This window comes from Oncorhynchus masou, chromosome 6, assembly GCF_036934945.1.
Source record: "Oncorhynchus masou masou isolate Uvic2021 chromosome 6, UVic_Omas_1.1, whole genome shotgun sequence".
Lineage (NCBI taxonomy): Eukaryota > Metazoa > Chordata > Actinopteri > Salmoniformes > Salmonidae > Oncorhynchus > Oncorhynchus masou.
This window is the reverse complement of record NC_088217.1, coordinates 30488083-30512297: the sequence shown is the minus strand read 5'-3', so window position 1 is coordinate 30512297 and position 24215 is coordinate 30488083. Positions and strand designations below refer to the sequence as shown.

Sequence of the window (24215 nt, the reverse complement as noted above, 5' to 3'; positions counted from 1 at the left end):
CAGCTGTAACTAGGCCACTCAGGAACATTCACTGTGCATCTTGGTAAGCAACTACAGTATAATGTATATTTGGCCTTGTGTTTTAGGTTATTGTCCTGCTGAAAGGTGTATTTGTCTCCCAGTGTCTGTTGGAAAGCAGACAGAACCAGGTTTTCCTCTATGATTTTGCCTGTGCTTAGCTCTATTCTGTTCCTTTTTATCCAAAATAAAACTCTCTAGTCCTTGCCGATGACAAGCATTCTCATAACATGATGAAGCCACCACCATGATTGAAAATATGAACAGTGGTACTCAGTGATGTGTTGTGTTGAATTTGCACCAAACATAACACTTTGTATTCAGGACATAAAGTTAATTTCTTTGGTACATGTTGGGACTGGGAGACTAGTAAGCATTGAGGGAAAGATGAACGGAGCAAAGGACAGAGAGATCCTTGATGAAAACCTGCTCCAGAGTGCCCAGGACCTCAGACTGGGGTGAAGGCAATGACCCTAAACACACAGCCAAGACAACGCAGGAGTGGCTTCGGGACAAGTCTCTGAATGTCCTTGAGTGGCCCAGCCAGAGACCGGACTTGAACTCGATCGAACATCTCTGAAGAGACCTGAAAATAGCTGTGCAGCTCCCATCCAACCTGACAGAGCTTGAGAGTATCTGCAGAGAAGAATGGGAGAAACTCCCAAATACAGGTGTGCCAAGCTTGTAGCGTCATACCCAAGAAGACGAGGCATTAATCGCTGCCAAAGGTGCTTCAACAAAGTACTGACTAAAAGGGTCTGAATACTTATGTAAATGTTATATTTCAGTTTATTTACTTTAATACATTTGCAAACATTTCTAAAAACCTGTTTTTGCTTTGTCATTATGGGATATTGTGTGTAGATTGATGTGGAAAAGGTGAAGGGGTCTGAATACTTTACTAATGCACTGTATGTGATTTAAGGTCATTTTTACTCCTGAACTAATTTAGTCTTGCAATTACAAAGGGGTTGACGAATTACTGACTCAAGACATTTCAGCTTTTAATTTTTTATTAATTTGTAAACATTTCTTAAAACATAATTTCACTCTGTAGGCCAGTGGCACAAAATCTACATTTTTCATTAAGGCTATAACAAAACGTCCCTCCGATTCTGACTGTAGCCTACAGTGCATTTTCTATATTCGCGGGTTAGGGCTGGGTGTGGGCCTCAGATTTTCAATTTATCACATATAGTTGCACATTTGCGGATGGGTTATTAGCAATTGCGGGCAGGCGAACAAACAGCTGACCCATGCACCACTAGTGCAGGGGTCTGTGAGTGTGTGTGAACATATTTGTGACCCGTTTCAGGAAACTAGGCGTATGTAGCATATCACTACTTTACAGGATAGGCATTTGAACATAATTGTTTTGTTGTTGATCAAAATGTTTTTTTGTTGTTGCAGATATGCCTTCGTGAACATGTGGACTTTGATATGTCTTAATAACAAACTTGTATACCATCTGTAAATACGAATACAATTGTTAAATTACAAGCCTAGTTGGTTTAGCCATGGAAAAAGACAGGAACCTTCCTGATAGCCATGATTTGCTGAGATAATGGATGGGCTGGACATACCGAGAGATGAGTTTGGAATGGTCTGCCATGTAGCATGCTTCTGTCTATAACATGAGCTCCTCAGTATGAGTATATAATCCTTGCTTCCACAGCTCTTTTTTAAAAGATATAACGTTAGCCATGGAGAACTGCAAAAGTGCTGCTACTGCTCTCAATAACATTGCTGCCCTAAATATAGCAGGCGCTATCTAACTACTTTTTGCAAATGGTCAGTATGAAATGGAGTGACTTGAGACAACGGGCCAAACAAGCTGTAGCCACAAACAAAATGGAAATGACACAGGAGAACTTACTTTTTTTATTTTGCCTTTATTTAACTAGGCAAGTCAGTTAAGAACAAATTCTTATTTTCAATGATGGCCTATGAACAGTGGGTTAACTGCCTTGTTCAGGGGCAGAACGACAGATTTGTACCTTGTCAGCTCAGGGATTTGATCTTACAACCTGCAGTCTGTCGTGAAGAGTTCCTCCATGTATACGGGTTTGAGTCTAGCTACATTTTCAGATATTTTAAGTTTCTAATTTTGCCAGAAAGTCACTTTTTTTCATTGCAAGTTAAAACATTCTGTTAGATAGCTAGTGTTAGCTTGCTGGCACGCTAGCTAACGTTACGTGTATGATCTGTGTAGTATTATTATTTGTATCTCAGAAACCATGTGCATTGCTAGTTAGAGCCTATGGCCTAGTTATAACATTGAACCTAGTTGGTTAGCTTTAGCTACCTGCAGATTCATAGTACAGCATTTCATTTCATTGGGATTATGGTTCATTGTTTAGCTAGCTAGCTACATGTCTAAACAAAAGACTCTACTTGGCCAGATGATTACATGACCCATCATGTTAGCCAGGTGTGTCTGGGGGTGATTACGGATTCCATTTCTTTCACATGAGCCATCAGTTTAGACAAGTGTGTCTGGGTAAGCATCATATAATAATTATAAAATATTTATAAAATATTTTTATCTAGACACTTTTTGATACTGCTACTATGCAAATATGCAAGTAACCATTTCACTGTAATGTTTACACTTACTGTGTCCTGTGCATGTGACAAATAACCTTAGATTTATAGTGTGTGTTTACCAGAGGCGGTAACGTGAAAAACAACATGACCTACACCAAAGTCAGATTAGGATATAAGCAAAGGACTAGATAAACGTGTATTTTTACCTGGCGTTTTTCCTTATTGTAGGCTACTACTTTCACCACTTTTAGTCTTGACATCTTTGGTTGTTTACTACACTACCTTACTCACTCTGTTTAGCACATGGCTTCACATGTGAATCCTTAAAGAGATGGGTGGGGCTAAGTCTTAAGAGGGTGTGAATGATGCTGAATAGGTGTAGATAAAGAAGAGCTCTACAGTAGGTTTACCAAAATATTCAAGACCATTTTCTCAAAAGTGGGGTTACAAGTTTATCAACTATCAAAGCAGAATTACTTTCCCATTGTTCCTCAACTGCAGTGTATTATATACAATTTTGTAGCTGAGAGTCTCTACTTTTATCCAATGTAAAAAAACACCATTTCAAATTTTCAAACACAAGACCAAATCGAGGTGGTCGGTCACATTTGGATGTGTGTGTTCTTACAATGCGTCCCTCCGTAGCCTCCCCCAGCAGGCCTCCGAAGGTGATGACTGGGGACATGCAGGCGCAGTAGAGGAAGAGGAAGGAGGCAACACACTGAAGACTCAACCCATCTTTGTAGTCACTCAGATAGAACGGAGCCTTCCGCTTAATGTCCAGGATCAGACCCCCAAACAATCTACACAGGAGAGGGGGAGGAGGAGTGGGAGGAGAGCAGTACCAATATCAATACATCACCTTATGAGTTCAAAGCTCAATTAGGCAAAATAAAAAGTTAAATACAAAAGTAACTCCGTCAAAGTCACAAGAACAAAAATATTGCTTGTTTGTCTCCATTTAGACAATAAATTCACTTTTATTTAGAAATAGCAATACTGTGGGCAAGACCCTTGTTCTTATGCATTGATTGAGTTCCCCAGCAGCAGAAACCTAAGCCTAACTCTTAACCCTGTTTGTTGTTCAGTGCAACATACCTTCCTGTTCTCTGGAGCTCAGGACCATGATGTTCTGCGTGAAACTCCTCTTCCACAGGGCAGGTCGTACCGTTGGGCATCCCTGGAATTTTCCGCTTCTCCTGCACACACAACCATTCAAACAACTCCCAATGAGCAACAGCAGCCAATCAGGAACAAACAGCACAATTTGAACCCCAATCACAAAAAGCCTTGCCACAAACCATTACAAATTTAGCATACTGGTGCTCATGTTTGCTCCACATTGTTTAATGGATCACTTAAACCATACATAAAATATAGCCAAAGGGACAGTCGCATTACCACAGACACATTAACACAGTCACATTACCATAGTCACATTACCTGAGAGGGGACACTCTTGGGGGGCTCGATGCGGATGGATGGGTCCCACTCCCCGGGGGGCAGAACGGTTACCTGATCCAGAAACTCATCTATACCAGCCAGCAGGTCACTGCGGTCCTTAGCTTTATATGCCACATCATGGAAAATCTGACAGAGAGGAAGGGAGAACGAGAGAGAGTGATCTGATAAAGATAGGAGGTAATGAATTGTCTGTGCCAACTGAGATCTGACACAGAACAAGGACAAAGATCTGGCACACAAACTGGAACGTTCTGTAACTCTATCTAGGGCTGCCAAGAGTTGCCATTTACCACCAGAATGTTTAGTGTTAAAGAGGAAGAATGTAGACTTTTGTTGAACTTTACCTCGTCAGTCATGATGGTTGCCATGGAGCGGCCAATCTCGTGGTACTGCTGAGCCTTTCCGTCTGGGCCCAGGAGGATGAACATGAACCTGCAACAGTGACTGGGTTAACAATACTGGATACTACTGGATACTGCTATGCTATCATACGCAACGCTACTATGCTATGAAAGCATCGGGTGGCTGTCCTATCTGACCAGAATATTGTTTGTCATTTTCTGTTTACTGAAGATTCTACACACTGATGAGCCTGATGATCTGATCTGATGATGCGTATCAGAGCAGGTGAAAGGAAGGAGATCTGCATGGAGGCTGATTCTACACACAATAATCATTCTGGAGTGTGTCCCCTCTTACTAACATTATCATATGAATGCATTAGAATCATAGAATAGGACCAACACTACCTGGTGGGTATTGGGACCTCAGTGAAGCCAGTGAGCAGGACAGACAGACACACACACCAAAAACAGTAGAACTCCTGGTGGGCATGGGGACCTCAGTGAGGCCAGTGAGCAGGACACACACACACACACACACACACACACACACACACACACACACACACACACACACACACACACACACACACACACACACACACACACACACACACACACACACACACACACACACACACACACACACACACACACACACACACACACACACACACACACACACAGTAGACTACCTGGTGGGTATGGGGACCTCAGTGAGGCCAGTGAGCAGTACGGCAGGGGAGAGGCGTACGAAGGCCACCACAGGTCTCTCCAGGAAGTCCAGCTCTCCCACCAGGACGTTAGAGGCCTCGGCTCCTGTAGGAATCTTCTTCATGAAGTGCATGTCCACCTGGAAGAGGAGAGGTTTGGAGGTTTTTGAATGCTTCAACCAAATCCCTGACCTATAGACAAAAATCCATTAATATAGTACTAAATACTGCCACAGTAGGCTACATAGAGTGGGGCAAAAAAGTATTTAGTCAGCCACCAATTGTGCAAGTTCTCCCACTTAAAAAGATGAGAGAGACCTGTAATTTTCATCATAGGTACACTTCAACTATGACAGACAAAATGAGGGAAAAAAAATCCAGAAAATCACATTGTAGGATTTTTAATGAATTTATTTGCAAATTATGGTGGAAAATAAGTATTTGGTCACCTACAAACAAGCAAGATTTCTGGCTCTCACAGACCTGTAACTACTTCTTTAAGAGGCTCCTCTGTCCGCCACTCGTTACCTGTATTAATGGCACCTGTTTGAACTTGTTATCAGTATAAAAGACTGTCCACAACCTCAAACAGTCACACTCCAAACTCCACTATGGCCCAGACCAAAGAGCTGTCAAAGGACACCAGAAACAAAATTGTAGACCTGCACCAGGCTGGGAAGATTGAATCTGCAATTGGTAAGCAGCTTGGTTTGAAGAAATCAACTGTGGGAACAATTATTAGGAAATGGAAGACATACAAGACCACTGATAATCTCCCTCGATCTGGGTCTCCACGCAAGATCTCACCCCGTGGGGTCAAAATGGTCACAAGAACGGTGAGAAAAAATCCCAGAACCACACGGGGGGACCTAGTGAATGACATGCAGAGAGCTGGGACCAAAGTAACAAAGCCTATCATCAGTAACACACTACGCCGCTAGGGACTCAAATCCTGAAGTGCCAGACGTGTCCCCCTGCTTAAGCCAGTACGTCCAGGCCCGTCTGAAGTTTGCTAAAGAGCATTTGGATGATCCAGAAGAAGATTGGGAGAATGTCAAATGGTCAGATGAAACCAAAATAGAACTTTTTGGTAAAAACTCAACTCGTCGTATTTGGAGGACAAAGAATGCTGAGTTGCATCCAAAGAACACCATACCTACTATGAAGCATGGGGGTGGAAACATCACCCCATGCATGATGTTTCCACCCCCATGCTTCACAGTAGGTATGGTGTTCTTTGGATGCAACTCAGCATTCTTTGTCCTCCAAACACGACGAGTTGAGTGTTTACCAAAAAGTTCTATTTTGGTTTCATCTGACCATATGACATTCTCCCAATCTTCTTCTGATGATCTGATGATGCGTATCAGAGCAGGTGAAAGGAAGGAGATCTGCATGGAGGCTGTTTTTCTGCAAAGGGACCAGGACGACTGATCCGTGTAATGGAAAGAATGAATGGGGTCATGTATCATGACATTTTGAGTGAAAACCTCCTTCTATCAGCAAGGGCATTGAAGATGAAACGTGGCTGGGTCTTTCAGCATGACAATGCTCCCAAACACACCACCAGGGTGGGATGGGTGGCCTCAAGAAGCATTTCAAGGTCCTGGAGTGGCCTAACAGTCTCCAGATCTCAACCCCATAGAAAATCTTTGGAGGGAGTTGAAAGTCTGTGTTGCCCAGCAACAGCCCCAAAACATCACTGCTCTAGAGGAGATCTGCATGGAGGAATGGGACAAAATACCAGCAAGAGTGTGTGAAAACCTTGTGAAGACTTACAGAAAACGTTTGACCTCTGTCATTGCCAACAAAGGGTATAGAAAAAGTATTGAGATAAACTTTTGTTATTGACCAAATACTTATTTTCCACCATAATTTGAAAATAAATTCATTAAAAATCCTACAATGTGATTTTCTGGATTTGTTTTTCTCATTTTGTCTGTCATAGTTGAAGTGTAACTGTGAGGAATATTACAGGCCTCTCTCATCTTTTTAAGTGGGAGAACTTGCACAATTGGTGGCTGACTAAATACTTTTTTGCCCCACTGTAGCTGCAGTATCACACTTGTCTATGTATCTATACTATGCTTGTGTATCTTTTTACAGTATTACTATATGAGTTCTGGCCTTGGGTTTCTAGTCCTTAGTCTAACGTGACTTCTTCTCCTCATCTTCATCTGTACTGATCTGAGAACACATAGTGGATACAGAATCAGATATATGCTTTCACCAGTCTGATGATGCGTATCAGAGCAGGTGAAGGGAAGGAGACAAGGAGTTTAAACCACTATAGAGTATTGAGATGCATCCTTAAATCTGAATAATGTTATATATGATAAAGACTGCCTGGGACAGGATGTGGCTCAGTAATAATAAGACAATGTGTAGTACCCCTGCTCCTCCCTGGTGGGCGCTGTGTGGCCCAGATGTTCCCTGACTGGCACCAGTGACTGATTCCAGCAGGATGGTGCATAGCAGTCACACAGTATCACCCAGTCAGCAAGTCAGGGGATGTCTGTGTGATGAGGTCTGTGTTACACTGTACATTGATTATATTATACTGGTGTGCAAGTCACTGTAATGGCTAGGTCCATATGTATGGTGGTGAGTTTAATTTGGATGCTGTTGTACAATATGCATTTGTCTATATTTGGCCACTTTTCCTTAGACAGAAAGAAGTATTTGCTGTTCAGGGAGAAAGCCGAATTGGCTCCCATAAGGATTAGATCAATGAGAGACTAAGAGTGTCCATCTCTCTCTCTCTCTCTCTCTCTCTCTCTCTCTCTCTCTCTCTCTCTCTCTCTCTCTCTCTCTCTCTCTCTCTCTCTCTCTCTCTCTCTCTCTCTCTCTCTCTTTCTCCCTCTCTCTGTCTCTCTCTGTCTCTGTCTCTGTGTGTCTGGTGTGATCTTCACAGCTCTCTGATCCAGACAGCAGTGAGTCACTTCAACACGGTACCAAACACACACACACTAACACACACACACACGTACCTTGCTAAGGTCCACTTGGCTGTTGTTGTGGTTGGCTCCATTTTTTACCTCTATGTTGGTGGGGGGAGGCTGGGGGGAGACAGTTGGACCTGAGGGATCAGAGCGGTGTGGAGGAGTGTGTGTGAGGTGCTGTTGGTACACTTTCCTCTGTACTTCTGGTCAACTGCCAAGAGAGTGAAACTAATCGTTGTTCAGCTAATATATCAGACATTTTGTCTTTGGGAACAATTTTATTGATTCCTGGCAGACGTCTAACGGAAGTTTCAATTATACTTTTTGACACAACATAGAAGGCTGTCTGATTAGTTACTTCATCCCACTCTCTTTCTCTCTCTCTCCCCACTCTCTTTCTATCTGTCACCCACCTGTTGACTCCCTCCCTCACTTCCTCTCTCACTTTTCCTCCTCCTCATCTTTTCCCTCCTTTCCCCCCCTTTCCATCAGCATGTTGGTATTTATTGGAATGACTCATGTACTGGAAGTAGCTCTGCAGAGTGGCCACTGACTGGCACAGACACAATTAATACAATCAGACTTTTTACATAACCCTAACCATAACCACACTGCTAGCCTAATTAAATTAGGACAAAAAAGCACATTTGTATTTTCATGAATTTTTACGATATATAGCCAATTTTGACTTAGCAGCTGGCCCATTTAACGGAAATCAGCTCTGCCTCCAGGGCCAGATTCATGAGAATAAATGTCAACCTGCTTTCTATCCTCCCCTTCCCTTCTCTCTGCCCTTCCTCCCACACTTTTCTCCTGGTACCCACCGCTCTTGTCCATGTGGGGTTCAGAGTGCTTGCGTCCAGCATCGGCAAATGAGCGCACCATGTCAGGGATGAGCTGGTGATGGCCTGACCTCTTCTTCTCGTTCTGGTGGTGGTGTCTCTTCAGCAGGGCCTCCCTTACCTTCAGCCTCACACTGTCGTCCAGCTCATGGGACGCCTCTTGTTGGTCCAACACCATATCTGCACCAGGACACACCACAAAAACAATCATAGACTCTGTAACTAACACTGGTGGTCAGTGCCATTTAAGATGAGGGAGGACTATTTTTTTTAATGAGCAGGAAAATGAAACCGAAAACCACGATTATTTTGTCATAATCGAACTGAAACTGAACCGACCTCAAAAAGCACTAATCGCTCAGCACTGAAGTGTGGTTCTGTACTGATTGGTGTGATTGCAGAGAATAATCAGCAGAGGTGTGGAGCACACCACCACCATGGCTGCATATTCATTGTTGTGTCTTATCATGTCATGCATGATAAGATAAGACAGTCTCTGTATGCTGTTAGACACAATGCTCTTACATCATCTAGACAGACAGGTGCAGCTGACAGGTGCCACCTGTTCAGCCTGTCACCCTCAGTCCATCTGGTGAAATGTCAGGCCAGTGTGAGATAGACACAGTTCACTGCTCTAGCCCTCCAGCATCACAGTGCATGCAAGTTCTCATCATCATCTCTCATTTGACTGTAATGACTTTATATATTATGGGGGCGGGGGACTAGTCTAGCAATATGGTGACAATTTCCTTGTCAATGTAAAGCTAATACTGTACATATGTCATATTTTCTTTGGGGAATTTGTAATTGGTCTGTTAGTAGCAGCTGTTGAGGTGATGTTTTGTGTGTGCTTTTCTTTTTAACCTATTCTTGAACTGGACTTTTGATTCCTGTTCAATATATCGATTGATTGAAGATATTTGTCTGTGTAGTGTTTTATTATACTTTGTTTGTATTTTGACACGTTATTCTGGAAGATGTGAGATCAGAGGGTGAGGGAAGGTAGATATGGGAATTGAACCCCTGTCTCTGGTGGGGAGTCATACATGTGTCTGGACCACAGGGTCCTCCCTGTCTGTGTGTTGGTCTGACTAACCTGCGATCTCCTCGATGGTGTTGGCCTGCATGTCCAGCAGCACACTGCCGTTGATGAGGCAGCTACGCAGCTCAAACAGGCTGTGGAGGGACAGCGTGGCCACATAGGGCTTACTCCACCTCTCTCCTCCATCCTCCACGTCCTCCTCAAACTTCAACCACCTACAGGAATGAGAGAGATGTTTAGCGGTTCAAGCATGTAGGGACTCTCACAAGCCTCACATATGCACACACTCCTCTGTCCCTCCCTGACCTGGCAGTTTCTTTCCACTCTGCGTCCTTGCCCTCTTTGACACAGATCTCATCCAGCTCAGTGAAGAGCTCGTGGGCCACATGTTCAGAATCCTCCTCTGTCCCCAGAATGAACTGGACACGCTGGGATGGAGTGTCTACATGGAGTGAGAGAGATGAAGAGGAGAGAGAGAAGGATGGATAGAGAGAGATGATGAGGGAAGAGATATTAAGAGGGAAGAGAGAGAGATACAGGGCAGGGAAGGTGAAGAGAGATGAACAGAGAAGCGATGAAGAGGAGAGAAAAGGAAGGATAGAGATTTGGGTAGAAGAGATGGAAAAGGGAGAATGATGGAACGATAGAGAAAGAGGAAATAATGGTGGGAGCAGAGGTAGTAGGATAGGATGTGTGGGTTGGGAAGAGAAGAGAAGCAGAGTAAATAATGATAGGAGATGGACTGTTTAGATATTTACAATTGTTTCCTGCCTTAGTTGATGGAGGGATTATTGACTTAAATCTTGTTGACCTCAAAGATATTACAGTATTTCAGACCATATTGCAGATGGAACCCCCCTGTTCCCTGACACTGACACAATAGTGTGTGTGTGTGTGTGTTTTTGTGTTTTATGCGTGCCAGTTCCTGCTCTGGGCTGCCTAATCAGCATGCTTATCCATATTAGCCTGGGGTGCTGAGGCAGGTTGCATTAGCAGTGTGTCCACAGCCCTGTGAAGGTGACATGGCTTAACACCACTGGCCTAGCTTTGTATTGACTTGATTTGTTTACCATCCTCTCTCTAACAGAGAGGAAATATAAACACGTAGGTCAGCCTACACATGTGAATGGCTTCCCATAGAACAACCTCAGGGATAGAACTGCAGAGAAATGCCCCCCACATGGACCAGCAGCCAGCAACCTTGGACATGATGTACAGTTAGTGTCCATGTTCATTCATGGACACAGACACATTTTTATTTCATTGAAATTCCACATGACGCTGTTTGGATTGAACATAGTCAAATTGCTGCACGTGTACAGTGTACATTGTGTGTGTGGTCTTGTTCTTCTACCCTTATGGGGAACTAAAATCCCCCAAAGTCTCCTCAAGGATAATGAAACAAGGAAGATTCTCCCTCCTGGTGACATTTCCCACGTTCCCATCAGGACAAATGTTATTTTAAGATTAGGGGTTAGGGTTACAATTAGGGTTAGGGGTTAGGTTTAGGGTTAGGGTTTGGGTTATGGGTTATGATTAAGTTTAGGGAAAATTAGATTTTGAATGCAAATCAATTTTAGGTATCCTCGAGGATAGAACACAAGTTTGTGTGTGTATGTCACCATGAGAGGCTGAGGCCCCCTCTCCCTCCTCGTCCTGCTGCGTAGCGTTCCCTGCCCTCCTGTCCTTCTTGCGGTGGCGTGAGCCATGGGGGCGGTGGTGGCGGTGGCTCTGTCTACCCATGGGCATACTCACCCCCAAAAACAGAGTCCTGTGGCCTGGAGAGAGAGCGAGGTGAAACAGACAAGAGGAAGAGAGACAAATTTAATAGCCCTCACATCAGCACTATAAAAACTCAGAGAAAGAGAGAGAGTGAACAAATGTTTTGTGATTTAGCTTGGTGCAATGATGCATATTCAACATGGGTCCTACATCGTTTTCTATAAATACTTTAGGTAAGCTTGATTTAGCTTATCCAGCACAATGGGACAGGTAAAACAGCTAAGGGCAGGATGAAGTAAATAAGAGTTCAAGTTCTAAAGGCTCACAGCAGTCAGGAATCAAGCAGCTGTTGAATTTGTTGAATCTGCCCAATCTCATCTGTTAGGCAGTCATGAATAATGCATGACACAACAGCCTTTGGCCAGCCACATGTTGGCGGCTGTGTGTGTGTGTTTGTGTCTGTGTTTGTGCATGCGTGTGTATGTGTGTGCGCGTGTCAACTACCTTGATAAACATTCAGTGCAAATGTACTTGATGTGAGTCGACAGCTACCCATTAATACTATAAGAAGGTTGTCAGAATAATGTGTTATAGGAGAGTTAGAAGAGTCAAATCATCAGGGTGTGTTCAGTTCTCTATCCAGCTTTCTCCTCATGACAGAGGAAAGTGAGACAACACACACACACACACACACGCACGCACGCATGCACACACACACACACACACACACACAAACCGATGACAGAGTAGACCCCCCTCAACCTGCCCAGGCCTACCTGGCGGATCCATTATTAATGTAGATCACTATATATTTGAACCAGAACATGGCCAGGGATGGACAAACACATACACACTTACACACACTAGAAAGAAAGACACACTTGGCATTATCTCATGAACAAACCTGCGTGGTACACAATATTGTGCTAACACATGCAAATATGCTCATACAAACACACAAATATATATACACACTTGCACATGAACAGTGGTTGCCCGACTCCTGTGCTGAAAAATATATGAGCTCAATTGTTAAGCACACATACACACAGATAAAGGTCAATGAGGTGGTCAGGTGTCTCACCCTCTAGCTCCTCCTTCTCATAGTGGATGTTGAGGACTGAGCTGGTTCCTCCTTGGTCCACTACTACTTCCTCATCTGCCCTCTGGAAGATACAAACACAGAAAATAAACTCTTAGAAAAAAGGTATTATCTAGAACCTAAAATGGAGAAACCTTTGAATAAGCTTTTTTGGATCCAAGTAAAACCATTTTAGGTTCCATGAAGAAACCTTTCCACAGAGGGTTCTACATGGAACCCAAAAGGGTTCTACTTGAAACCAAAAAGGTTATCCTATGGGGACCGCTAAATAACCCCTCTGCAACCCTTTTTTCAAAAGAGTGTAACATTAGAACCTCACACACACATACACACGTTTACACACATACACATGCACTCATTCACACATACACACGGACGGACACGCACACACACTCACATGTACAAACAGAAGCTGTGAGGAACTAGATCAACATCATAATAATAATAATAAATGTAACTTTTATAGCGCTATTCATTACACAATGAATCTCAAAGCGCTTTAAAGCAACACAAAAAATACAAGCAATTTAGTAAACAACAACATCATGCATGAGATGGAAGGTCATGTGGAGGGGCGGGGAAAGTGCATGGCCTGAGTGGTCATCGGAGGAGAAGGTCATATGGAGAGAGCAAGCAAAGATGGTCTCTGGAGCAAAAGTCCGGAGGAAGGCAGGCAGCAAGGTGTCTCAGAGTCCTTGCCATCTGTGTCAAAAGATCAATTGGAGCACCAAACCCCATCGTCAGTTCCAAAGAGCCACTAACTGGCCCTAACGGATGATTTCCTATCAAAAACCAGCATCAAAGCACAGACACTTGATAACTCAGAGAGAACTCAAACTTCAGTCAGAACAGCCTCAGAGGCTATTTCACATCAGGAGCCTCAAAGGATGACACTAATGCATAAAAAGTGGATTATAGGTCAGATGGATGTTTCTTTCACACACACTCGTGCACGCACCGAGACATGCTACCTTGTCCCAGACCTGCTGTTTTCCACTCTCTAGAGATACTCTGAATGATCGGCTATGAAAAACCAACTGACATTTACTCCTGAGGTGCTGACCTGTTGCACCTTCTACAACCACTCTCATCATTATTATCTGACCCTGCTGGTCATCTTAGAACATTTGAACATCTTGTCCATGTACTGTTATAATCTCCACCCGGCACAGCCAGAAGAGGACTGGCCACCCCTCAGAGCCTGGTTTCTCTCTAGGTTTCTGCCTTTCCAGGGAGTTTTTCCTTGCCACCGTGCTTCTACACCTGCATTGCTTGCTGTTTGGGGTTTTAGGCTGGGTTTCTATACAGCACTTTGTGACATCAGCTGATGTAAGAAGGGCTTTATGAATACATTTGATTGAAATTTGACATACACACAGGCACATACATGTGCTCACACACACACACACACACACACACACACACACACACACACACACACACACACACACACACACACACACACACACACACACACACACACACACACACACACAAACACATCCGTACACACACATTAGGCCTGGGCTTGAAGAAGACAAGAGATGTGAAGGTCAGGCAGGCCAGTGAAACCTCCAATCTGTGCCATCCAGGGAGAGTTGAATCAATAAATAAACAAAGTGACACATCTATCAGACTGACTGATGCTGCTAGTTGGCTGCGGTGATATTGTACTGTATCTTCAGAGAGATCAATGTTTCTAGATGAACTTGTTTCACCACATTTATGATAAACATGGTTGGTGTTCTCACATTATTTTTGCTTACACTGCAGGGTGTGTGTGTGTGTTGTGTGTGTGTGTGTGTGTGTGTGAGGGAGGGAGGAGCGGGGGAGTGATGTAATATTGGTTGATGTGGGTGGTGTGCTCGTGGGAAAGTGATCTGTTTGGACCTAATGCTCAGAGCTCAGCATGTTTACCAGGAGTACTCCATGTGTAATCTGCAGCATCTTCTACAGAGCTGTTTAACTGAACACACATGCAGAAGTAATGTGTTGCTGCCATGCTATGTTGTTGTCTTAGGTCTCTCTTAATGTATTGTTGTGGTGTCTCTCTTGTTGTGATCTGTGTTTTGGCCTATATTTTAATATTTCTTTGTATTTGTAATCCCAGCCGCCGTCCCCACAGGAGGCCTTTTACCTTTTGGGAGGCCGTCATTGTAAATAAGGATTTGTTCTTAACTGACTTGCCTAGTTAAATAAATCTTAAATCAAATAAAAAATTAAATAAAAAGCAGGCCTCATGTACTTGGTGTTAAGTCTACAGTGTGGGTGGGGGTAATTTCTGATTACAGTTTTTTTGGATTGCTTACACACTAAAATTAAAATTAGTACACTATTAGCAAAACCTTACACTCAAAAAGCAAAACATCAGCCCATATTTGCACAACTATAAGCACATTGTCAACCTCACACTTGTTGCAAAACTCTACACACAGTGATTTGCAAAACACTAAACACACTTAACATACATTACACACAAAAATCTATCATTTACATTTACGTTTACATTTACATCATTTAGCAGACGCTCTTATCCAGAGCGACTTACAAATTGGTGAATTCACCTTCTGACATCCAGTGGAACAGCCACTTTACAATAGTGCATCTAAATCATTTAAAGGGGGGGGGGTGAGAAGGATTACTTTATCCTATCCTAGGTATTCCTTGAAGAGGTGGGGTTTCAGGTGTCTCCGGAAGGTGGTGATTGACTCCGCTGTCCTGGCGTCGTGAGGGAGTTTGTTCCACCATTGGGGGGTCACGTCCTTACAATACCAAAGCACTGACTGTCAAATTACCACACCGTCCAACCAATTGGTTCAACACAGTCATAAGGTGTGCAAACACTCGTTTGCTTAATTGTAGACACACCAATCAGGTGTATAAGCACTATAAAAAGCAGCAGGTGAGTTCATTGGTCTTCAAGTACAATGGAAAGAGTCAGAGAAAGAGTAAGACGAGGACGAGGAGGAGGATGAGGAGGTGGACGAGGAGGAGAACGAGGAGGATGAGGAGGAGGACGAGGAGGACGAGGGAGGAAGGGGAGGAGAACGAGGAGGATGAGGAGGAGGACGAGGAGGAGGAGGAAAGGGAGGAAGAGGAAGACAAGGTGCTCAGAGAGGACCGAATCTGACAAATGAGATCCGCGCAACACTGGTTGACCACATTGTCAACCACGGCCTGACGCTGAGGGAGGCTGGACTGCAAGTACAGACAAATCTAAGCCGATATACAGTGGCAAGTGTGATGAAAACATTTAGACTGGAAAATAGGTATTGTAAAAATATCATCATATCAAAAACATCTGCACGGTTTCAGTAACTGCTTACAGTACTGTATTCTATGCACTATCAGCACTTCTGTTACCTTTTCCTGTGAAAGTACTGTACTATTGTATACTGTTTTTTTTTCTACATAGGATTTAGGGTCAGGGACGACAAGGGGGAAGGCCTCCTATGTTCACAGAACAGCAAGAGAGGGAGATAGTAAACATGGTTTTGGCCAACAATGCTATAACACTCAAGCAGCTCCAAGCTAACATTGTCAATAACCACGCCATTTTCAACGATATCCATCAGGTCTCAACATCAACACTGGGACGCATCCTAAAAAAAACATATTCAAATGAAACTCAAATGAAAATTTATCGAGTGCCTTTCGAGCGCAATTCCGAAAGGGTGAAACAACTGCGGCATGATTATGCAGAGGTGTGTATTCACTTTAGCAGTGTGATCTTGCATACTGTCTCATAATCTTTTACTGTACTGTAATATGTATCTACACAATTTTGACTGACTGTTTTTCAGAGAGTTTTACGAATGGATGGAGAGGAGATCCAGCATGAGTTAATTTATGTAGATGAGGCTGGGTTCAACCTGACGAGAACACGAAGGAGGGGAAGAAACATCATTGGCCACAAGGCTATAGTCAATGTCCCAGGGCAACGTGGGGGTAATATAACACTCTGTGCAGCCATTACACAGAATGGGGTCCTCCACCGCCATGCCCATATGGGCCCTTACAACACAGCACTCATAATTACATTCTTAGACCAATTGCACAACATAACAGCAGAAAATCAAATCGATCATATGCAATACATTGTTGTCTGGGACAATGTGTCTTTCCACCGCTCTACTCTGGTTCAGAACTGGTTTCAGCAACATCCACATTTCACCGTCCTATATCTTCCACCATATTCTCCATTCCTCAACCCTATAGAAGAGTTTTTCTCGGCATGGCAGTGGAAGGTATATGATCTCCGTCTCCAGGCTGAGGTACCCATCATCCAAGCCATGGAGGAGGCCTGTGACCAGATGGAGGTAGCAGCAATGCAAGGATGGATTCGTCATTCAAGACGTTTCTTTCCAAGGTGTCTTGCTAATGACAACATTGCCTGCGATGTTGATGAAATTCTCTGGCCAGATCCAGCTAGGCGAAGAGACAATGTCTAGTTATTTTTTATTTTATTTGAACTTACAATACGTAAAGTGACGTTTGGTTACAGTATTATGAATCTACATGTCAACATTTTGGGCGTGTTGAGAAATAAATTAGTTTCTTCAGTCTGCAACATTGGTCTTGTGTAGTGTGTGGTGAATTTACATTATATTTGTACTTTGTTGATAGTAGCCTACTCTAATCATAGGGAAGTAGAAGTGCTAAAAGTGTTTTAGGTTTATCACAGCAGAGTGTTACTCGTGCAAACACAGTATAGTAATGTGAAACGTGTGTGTTTCATATAGTAACAAAGTGTGGTTTTTAAAAAGAAGTGTATAGTTTTTACAAGAGTGTTTACTTTTGCAAAGGATAGTAGTGTTTTGCTAATTGGGTGTGTGGTTGTGCTAATTGTGTGTAGTATTTTGAAAATACGGGCCCTGTTTTGAAAATCGTGCTTAAGCAATCAAAAAAAACTGTAATTCCCACTCTGACCATTACTCTTCCATAGTAATGCAACCTTTACCTACCTTTGACCAAGCAGTAGTGATTAACAGTAGGGATTAATAAAGCTCTCCTCGTGCATATGGCTGGATGCTTCCACCCACTTGATATGGATATCAGTGTGTGAATGCGTGTTCCCGTGTGCGTGCGTGTACACTTTAGTGTTTTACGATATACCGGTACCATGGTAATATCACAGTAGCAAAACGCTATGATACTTATGATACCAGGATTTATGAATACCATAGTACTGTTTCATATGATACTACTGAATTTTTCATCCTACCGATCAAAAGAACCACGAGACTTTCATGTATTATTGTTCTGCTTACTGCCAAAATGACATGTGAATCATTGTGTAAGGTTTAATCAATGAGGGGCTATGAGTTCTCTGGAAAATAATGCATGCGTGATGCGGAAGTTGTGTGCCACGATGCACAGCGGAGACACATTTTCCCTGTGGCATCTCGATACTACCTGGTATCGTATCGTGATACTTGGCCTGGTATAGTATCGTTAATAAAATGTTGGCATCGTGACAACCCTAGTACATTTCAGTCAGTGCCTGGAGGGGGTAAAACAATAAGCAGTGGGTGCGGTAAGAGTGTGTGTGTTAGTTAGACAACTACATAAGGATATGATTGGGAAACTGTGGCATCTATCTATTCACTAAGGGGCCGATTCCGACCCTAGTTAAGTGCACATAAATGGAACGCAATTTCTTTTTTATGCACTTTACTCTCTATCCGTATTCTGACCTTGAGCTTAAGCATGAGAATAGCAAGCTATTCACCCGCTATTCGTTCAGGGTGGAGATCTAAGAAATGAAGGTGTATCTACAGACACGCTATATTCTGACCTTAACTCAATTCCCTAATAATTACACCTTTACGCAAGAGAAAATCATGAATAAGGTTGAGCGAACCTGCCGATTCCAAGTGGAAAAAGCACCTACTTTCTTTTTTCCGATAAAATAACAGCATTCTTCATGCACTGTAATTTATAAATTCATAAGAGCTACTGTATGTAAATGAGTAATCTGATTGGAGAAGGGGATTGTAAATACACAAAGCAATTGTTTTAGATATTTCCCCTTTCCACAGTGAAGTAGACAATAAATAGCTGTGCCATTATTCAGAATTTAAATTGCATGCACTCATAATTTTAATGTATTAAATTTGGAGACCCAAGCTATATGCTTCTAGGGCTGAATGCGCTTTAGAATGTTTTAATTATATACCCAGGATTTTCTCTGTTTTATTTTACAATTTGTATCATGTTAACCCACTATAGTCGATTGACACACGCAATTCTATGTAACATAATTTTTTTTAAATCAGTCAGTTTATTAATCTAGAGATATCTGTTTTTTGCATTGGATGCGTCTCAAACCACCTATTAAGGGGGTCCTAAAATTCTAAATCAAATAGCTAAATGATCCATAGTATGGCCATCTTAAAACAATTCCATATGTCCATTTAGAACCCCCCCCTCCCTCATCAGTAATACCCACAGGCATTTACACCTGTCACTTCAGTGTTAGTTTTGCTTCCATTTGTATCTTACATTTTGCATCATTCCATCCCGTTTACCTTTCTTTCCTCTGTAGGGTTTGTGGAGGTGTTCCTGAGGATCGCTAGCATTAGTGGATCATATTAGGCTACCGTATTACAAGTTGTGCAATCATTTGGGACATGTAGCCTATTTGAATCATTATAGAACTCAGAACACACTTAGCAGGTTAAACCTGGAGCCTGGCACAGGGTTCACAATGACTGGACCGTTGTCATACTGTTCCATGATTAGTGAGGATTAGAGTAGATTTATAGCACTATTGTTGAAAACTTATTGTACACTTTTTTCCACTTTCCAATATTTAATGGATTGGATACATACAGTGGGGCAAAAAAAGTATTTAGTCAGCCACCAATTGTGCAAGTTCTCCCACTTAAAAAGATGAGAGAGGCCTGTAATTTTCATCAGAGGTACACCTCAACAATGACGGACAAAATGAGGGAAAAAAATCCAGAAAATCACATTGTAGGATTTTTAATGAATTTATTTGCAAATGATGGTGGAAAATAAGTATTTGGTCACCTACAAACAAGCAAGATTTCTGGCTCTCACAGACCTGTAACTACTTCTTTAAGAGGCTCCTCTGTCCTCCACTCATTGCCTGTATTAATGGCACCTGTTTGAACGTGTTATCAATATAAAAGACCTGTCCACAACCTCAAACAGTCAGACTCCAAACTCCACTATGGCCAAGACCAAAGAGCTGTCAAAGGACATCAGAAACAAAATTGTAGATCTGCACCAGGCTGGGAAGACTGAATCTGCAATAGGTAAGCAGCTTGGTTTGAAGAAATCAACTGTGGGAGCAATTATTGGGAAATGGAAGACATACAAGACCACTGATAATCTCCCTCGATCTGGGGCTCCACGCAATATCTCCCCCCGTGGGGTCAAAATGATCACAAGAACGGTGAGCAAAAATCCCAGACCCACACGGGGGGACCTAGTGAATGACCTGCAGAGAGCAGGGACCAAAGTACCAAAGCCTACCATCAGTAACACACTATGCCGCCAGGGACTCAAATCCTGAAGTGCCAGATGTGTCCCCCTGCTTAAGCCAGTACATGTCCAGGCCAGTCTGAAGTTTGCTAGAGAGCATTTGGATGATCCAGAAGAAGATTGGGAGAATGTCATATGGTCAAATCAAACCAAAATATAACTATTTGGTAAAAACTCAACTTGTCGTGTTTGGAGGACAAAGAATGCTGAGTTGCACCCAAAGAACACCATACCTACTGTGAAGCATGGGGGTGGAAAAATCATGCTTTGGGGCTGTTTTTCTGCAAAGGGACCAGGATGACTGATCAGTGTAAAGGAAAGAATGAATGGGGCCATGTATCGTGAGATTTTGAGTGAAAACCTCCTTCCATCAGCAAGGGCATTGAAGATGAAACGTGGCTGGGTCTTTCAGAATGACAATGATCCCAAACACACCACCAGGGCAACAAAGGAGTGGCTTCGTAAGAAGCATTTCAAGGTACTGGAGTGGCCTAACCAGTCTCCAGATCTCAACCCCATAGAAAATCTTTGGAGGGAGTTGAAAGTCTGTGTTGCCCAGCAACAGCCCCAAAACATCACTGCTCTAGAGGAGATCTGCATGGAGGAATGGGCCAAAATACCAGCAACAGTGTGTGAAAACCTTGTGAAGACTTACAGAACCTCTATAGAACCTCTGTCATTGCTAACAAAGGGTGTATAACAAAGTATTGAGATAGACTTTTGTAATTGACCAAATACTTATTTTCCACCATAATTTGCAAATAAATTCATTAAAAATCCTACAATGTGATTTTCTGGATTTTTTTCCTCATTTTCTCTGTCATAGTTGAAGTGTACCTATGACGAAAATTACTACAGGCCTCTCTCATTTTTTAAGTGGGAGAACTTGCACAATTGGTGGCTGACTAAATACTTTTTTACCCCACTGTACATTTCCTAACCCAAAAATGTGCCTAAGCTTCCTGAGTGGAGCAGCGGTCTAAGATACTGCCTTGCAGTGCTTGAGGCGTCACAACAGGCCAGGATTCGATCCCAGGCTGTGTCACACCCGGCTGTGACCGGGAGACCCATGATACGGAGCACAATTGGCCAGCCAGGATTTCCTTGTCCCATCGCGCTCTAGCGACTCCTTGTGGCAGCCGGGCACCTGCAAGCTGACTTTGGTTGCCAGGTGAACGGTGTTTCTTCTGACACACTGGTGCAGCTGGCTTCCAGGTTAAGCAAGCAGTATGTCAAAATGCAGTGCAGCTTGGCAGGGTTGTGTTTCGGAGGACACATGGCTCTTGACCTTCGCCTCTCCCGAATCCGTAGGGAAGTTGCAGTGATGGGACAAGACTGTAGCTAACAATTGTGGAGAAAGGGGGGTAAAAGTACCAACAAAAAAATATACAGTGCCTTCAGAAAGTATTCAGACCCCTTGACTTTTTCCACATTTTGTTACGTTACAGCCTTATTCAGAAATTGATTAAATAAATAAAAATCCTCAGCAATCTATACACAATACCCCATATTGACAAAGCGAAAACAGGTTTTTAGACATTTTTGCAAATGTATTAAAAACTGAAATACCTTATTTACATAAGTATTCAGACCCTTTGCTATGAGACTCGAAATTGAGCTCTGGTGTATCCTGTTTCCATTGATCATTCTTGAGATGTTTCTACAACTGAATTGGAGTCCACCTGTGGTGAATTCAATTGATTGGACATGATTTGGAAAGGGACAGACCTGTATATGTAAAGGTTCAACAGTTAACAGTGCATGTCAGAGCAAAAACCAAGCCATGAGGTCGAAGGAATTGTCCGTAGAGCTCCAAGACAGGATTGTGTCGAGAAACAGATCTGGGGAAGGGTACCACAACATTTCTGCAGCATTGAAGATCCTGAGGAACACAGTGGCCTCCATCATTCTTCAATGGAAGAAGTTTGGAAGCACCAAGACTCTTCCTAGAGCTGGCCGCCCGGCCAGCCTGAGCAATCGGGGGAGAAGCTCTAGAATTCCTCTGTGGAGATGGGAGAACCTTTCAAAGGGACAACCATCTCTGCAGCACTACACCAATCAGGTCTTGGTATGGTAGAGTGGCCAGACGGAAGCCACTCCTCAGTAAAAGGTACATGACAACCTGCTTGGAGGGAACCCAAAGACTCTCAGACCATGAGAAGCAAGATTCTCTGGTCTGATGAAACCAAGATTGAACTCTTGGGCCTGAATGTCAAGTGTCACGTCTGGAGGAAACCGGGCACCATCCCGACGGGGAAGCATGGTGGTGGCAGCATCATGCTGTGGGGATGTTTTTCAGCAACAGGGACTAGGAGACTAGTCAGGATCGAGGCAAAGGTGAACGGAGAAAAGTACAGAGTGATCCTTGATGAAAACCTGCTCCAGAGGACTCACCGGGATCCTCATCTCTCCCAAGTGGTCATTCTCTCTTTCTCCCCTTACCCATCTGTCTATCGCCTCCTTTGAATTCCATGCTGTCACAGTTACCAGCCCTTTCAAGCTTAACATCCTTATCATTTATCGCCTCCAGGTTCCCTCGGAGAGTTCATCAATGAGCTTGATGCCTTGATAAGCTCCTTTCCTGAGGACGGCTCACCTCTCACAGTCCTGGGCGACTTTAACCTCCCCACGTCTACCTTTGACTCATTCCTCTCTGCCTCCTTCTTTCCACACCTCTCCTCTTTTGACCTCACCCTCTCACCTTCCCCCCCTACTCACAAGGCAGGCAATACGCTCGACCTCATCTTTACTAGATGCTGTTCTTCCACTAACCTCATTGCAACTCCCCTCCAAGTCCCCTCCAAGTCCCCTCCAAGACCACTACCTTGTATCCTTTTCCCTCTCGCTCTCATCCAACACTTCCCACACTGCCCCTACTCGGATGGTATCGCGCCGTCCCAACCTTCGCTCTCTCTCCCCCGCTACTCTCTCCTCTTCCATCCTATCATCTCTTCCCTCTGCTCAAACCTTCTCCAACCTATCTCCTGATTCTGCCTCCTCAACCCTCCTCTCTTTCCTTTCTGCATCCTTTGACTCTCTATGTCCCCTATCCTCCAGGCCGGCTCGGTCCTCCCCTCCCGCTCCGTGGCTCGACGACTCATTGCGAGCTCACAGAACAGGGCTCCGGGCAGCCGAGCGGAAATGGAGGAAACTCGCCTCCCTGCGGACCTGGCATCCTTTCACTCCCTCCTCTCTACATTTTCCTCCTCTGTCTCTGCTGCTAAAGCCACTTTCTACCACTCTAAATTCCAAGCATCTGCCTCTAACCCTAGGAAGCTCTTTGCCACCTTCTTCTCCCTCCTGAATCCTCCTCCCCCTCCCCCCCCTCCTCCCTCTCTGCAGATGACTTCGTCAACCATTTTGAAAAGAAGGTCGACGACATCCGATCCTCGTTTGCTAAGTCAAACGACACCGCTGGTTCTGCTCACACTGCCCTACCCTGTGCTCTGACCTCTTTCTCCCCTCTCTCTCCAGATGAAATCTCGCTTCTTTGTGACGGCCGGCCGCCCAACAACCTGCCCGCTTGACCCTATCCCTCCTCTCTTCTCCAGACCATTTCCGGAGACCTTCTCCCTTACCTCACCTCGCTCATCAACTCATCCCTGACTGCTGGCTACGTCCCTTCCGTCTTCAAGAGAGCGAGAGTTGCACCCCTTCTGAAAAAACCTACACCTGATCCCTCCGATGTCAACAACTACAGACCAGTATCCCTTCTTTCTTTTCTCTCCAAAACTCTGGAACGTGCCATCCTTGGCCAGCTCTCCCGCTATCTCTCTCAGAATGACCTTCTTGATCCAAATCAGTCAGGTTTCAAGACTAGTCATTCAACTGAGACTGCTCTTCTCTGTATCACGGAGGCGCTCCGCACTGCTAAAGATAACTCTCTCTCCTCTGCTCTCATCCTTCTAGACCTATCGGCTGCCTTCGATACTGTGAACCATCAGATCCTCCTCTCCACCCTCTCCGAGTT

At 43.7% G+C, this 24215-nt stretch overlaps 1 protein-coding gene across 4 annotated transcripts in view; it reads right to left on the bottom strand.

Annotated features, from left to right (window-relative positions):
- Positions 1-24215, bottom strand: part of slc4a8 (solute carrier family 4 member 8) — a 59612-nt gene that overhangs the window by 11927 nt on the left and 23470 nt on the right. For all 4 annotated transcript variants that reach the window (XM_064968333.1, XM_064968334.1, XM_064968335.1 and 1 more), the window contains exons 2-12: positions 12716-12797; positions 11532-11687; positions 10216-10351; positions 9964-10124; positions 8850-9047; positions 8074-8162; positions 5066-5223; positions 4374-4461; positions 4009-4155; positions 3664-3764; positions 3194-3368 (exon numbers count right to left, since the gene is read on the bottom strand). In XM_064968333.1, coding sequence (XP_064824405.1) covers positions 3194-3368; positions 3664-3764; positions 4009-4155; positions 4374-4461; positions 5066-5223; positions 8074-8162; positions 8850-9047; positions 9964-10124; positions 10216-10351; positions 11532-11687; positions 12716-12797 — 1491 coding nt within the window. The remainder of the gene's footprint in view (positions 1-3193; positions 3369-3663; positions 3765-4008; positions 4156-4373; positions 4462-5065; positions 5224-8073; positions 8163-8849; positions 9048-9963; positions 10125-10215; positions 10352-11531; positions 11688-12715; positions 12798-24215) is intronic.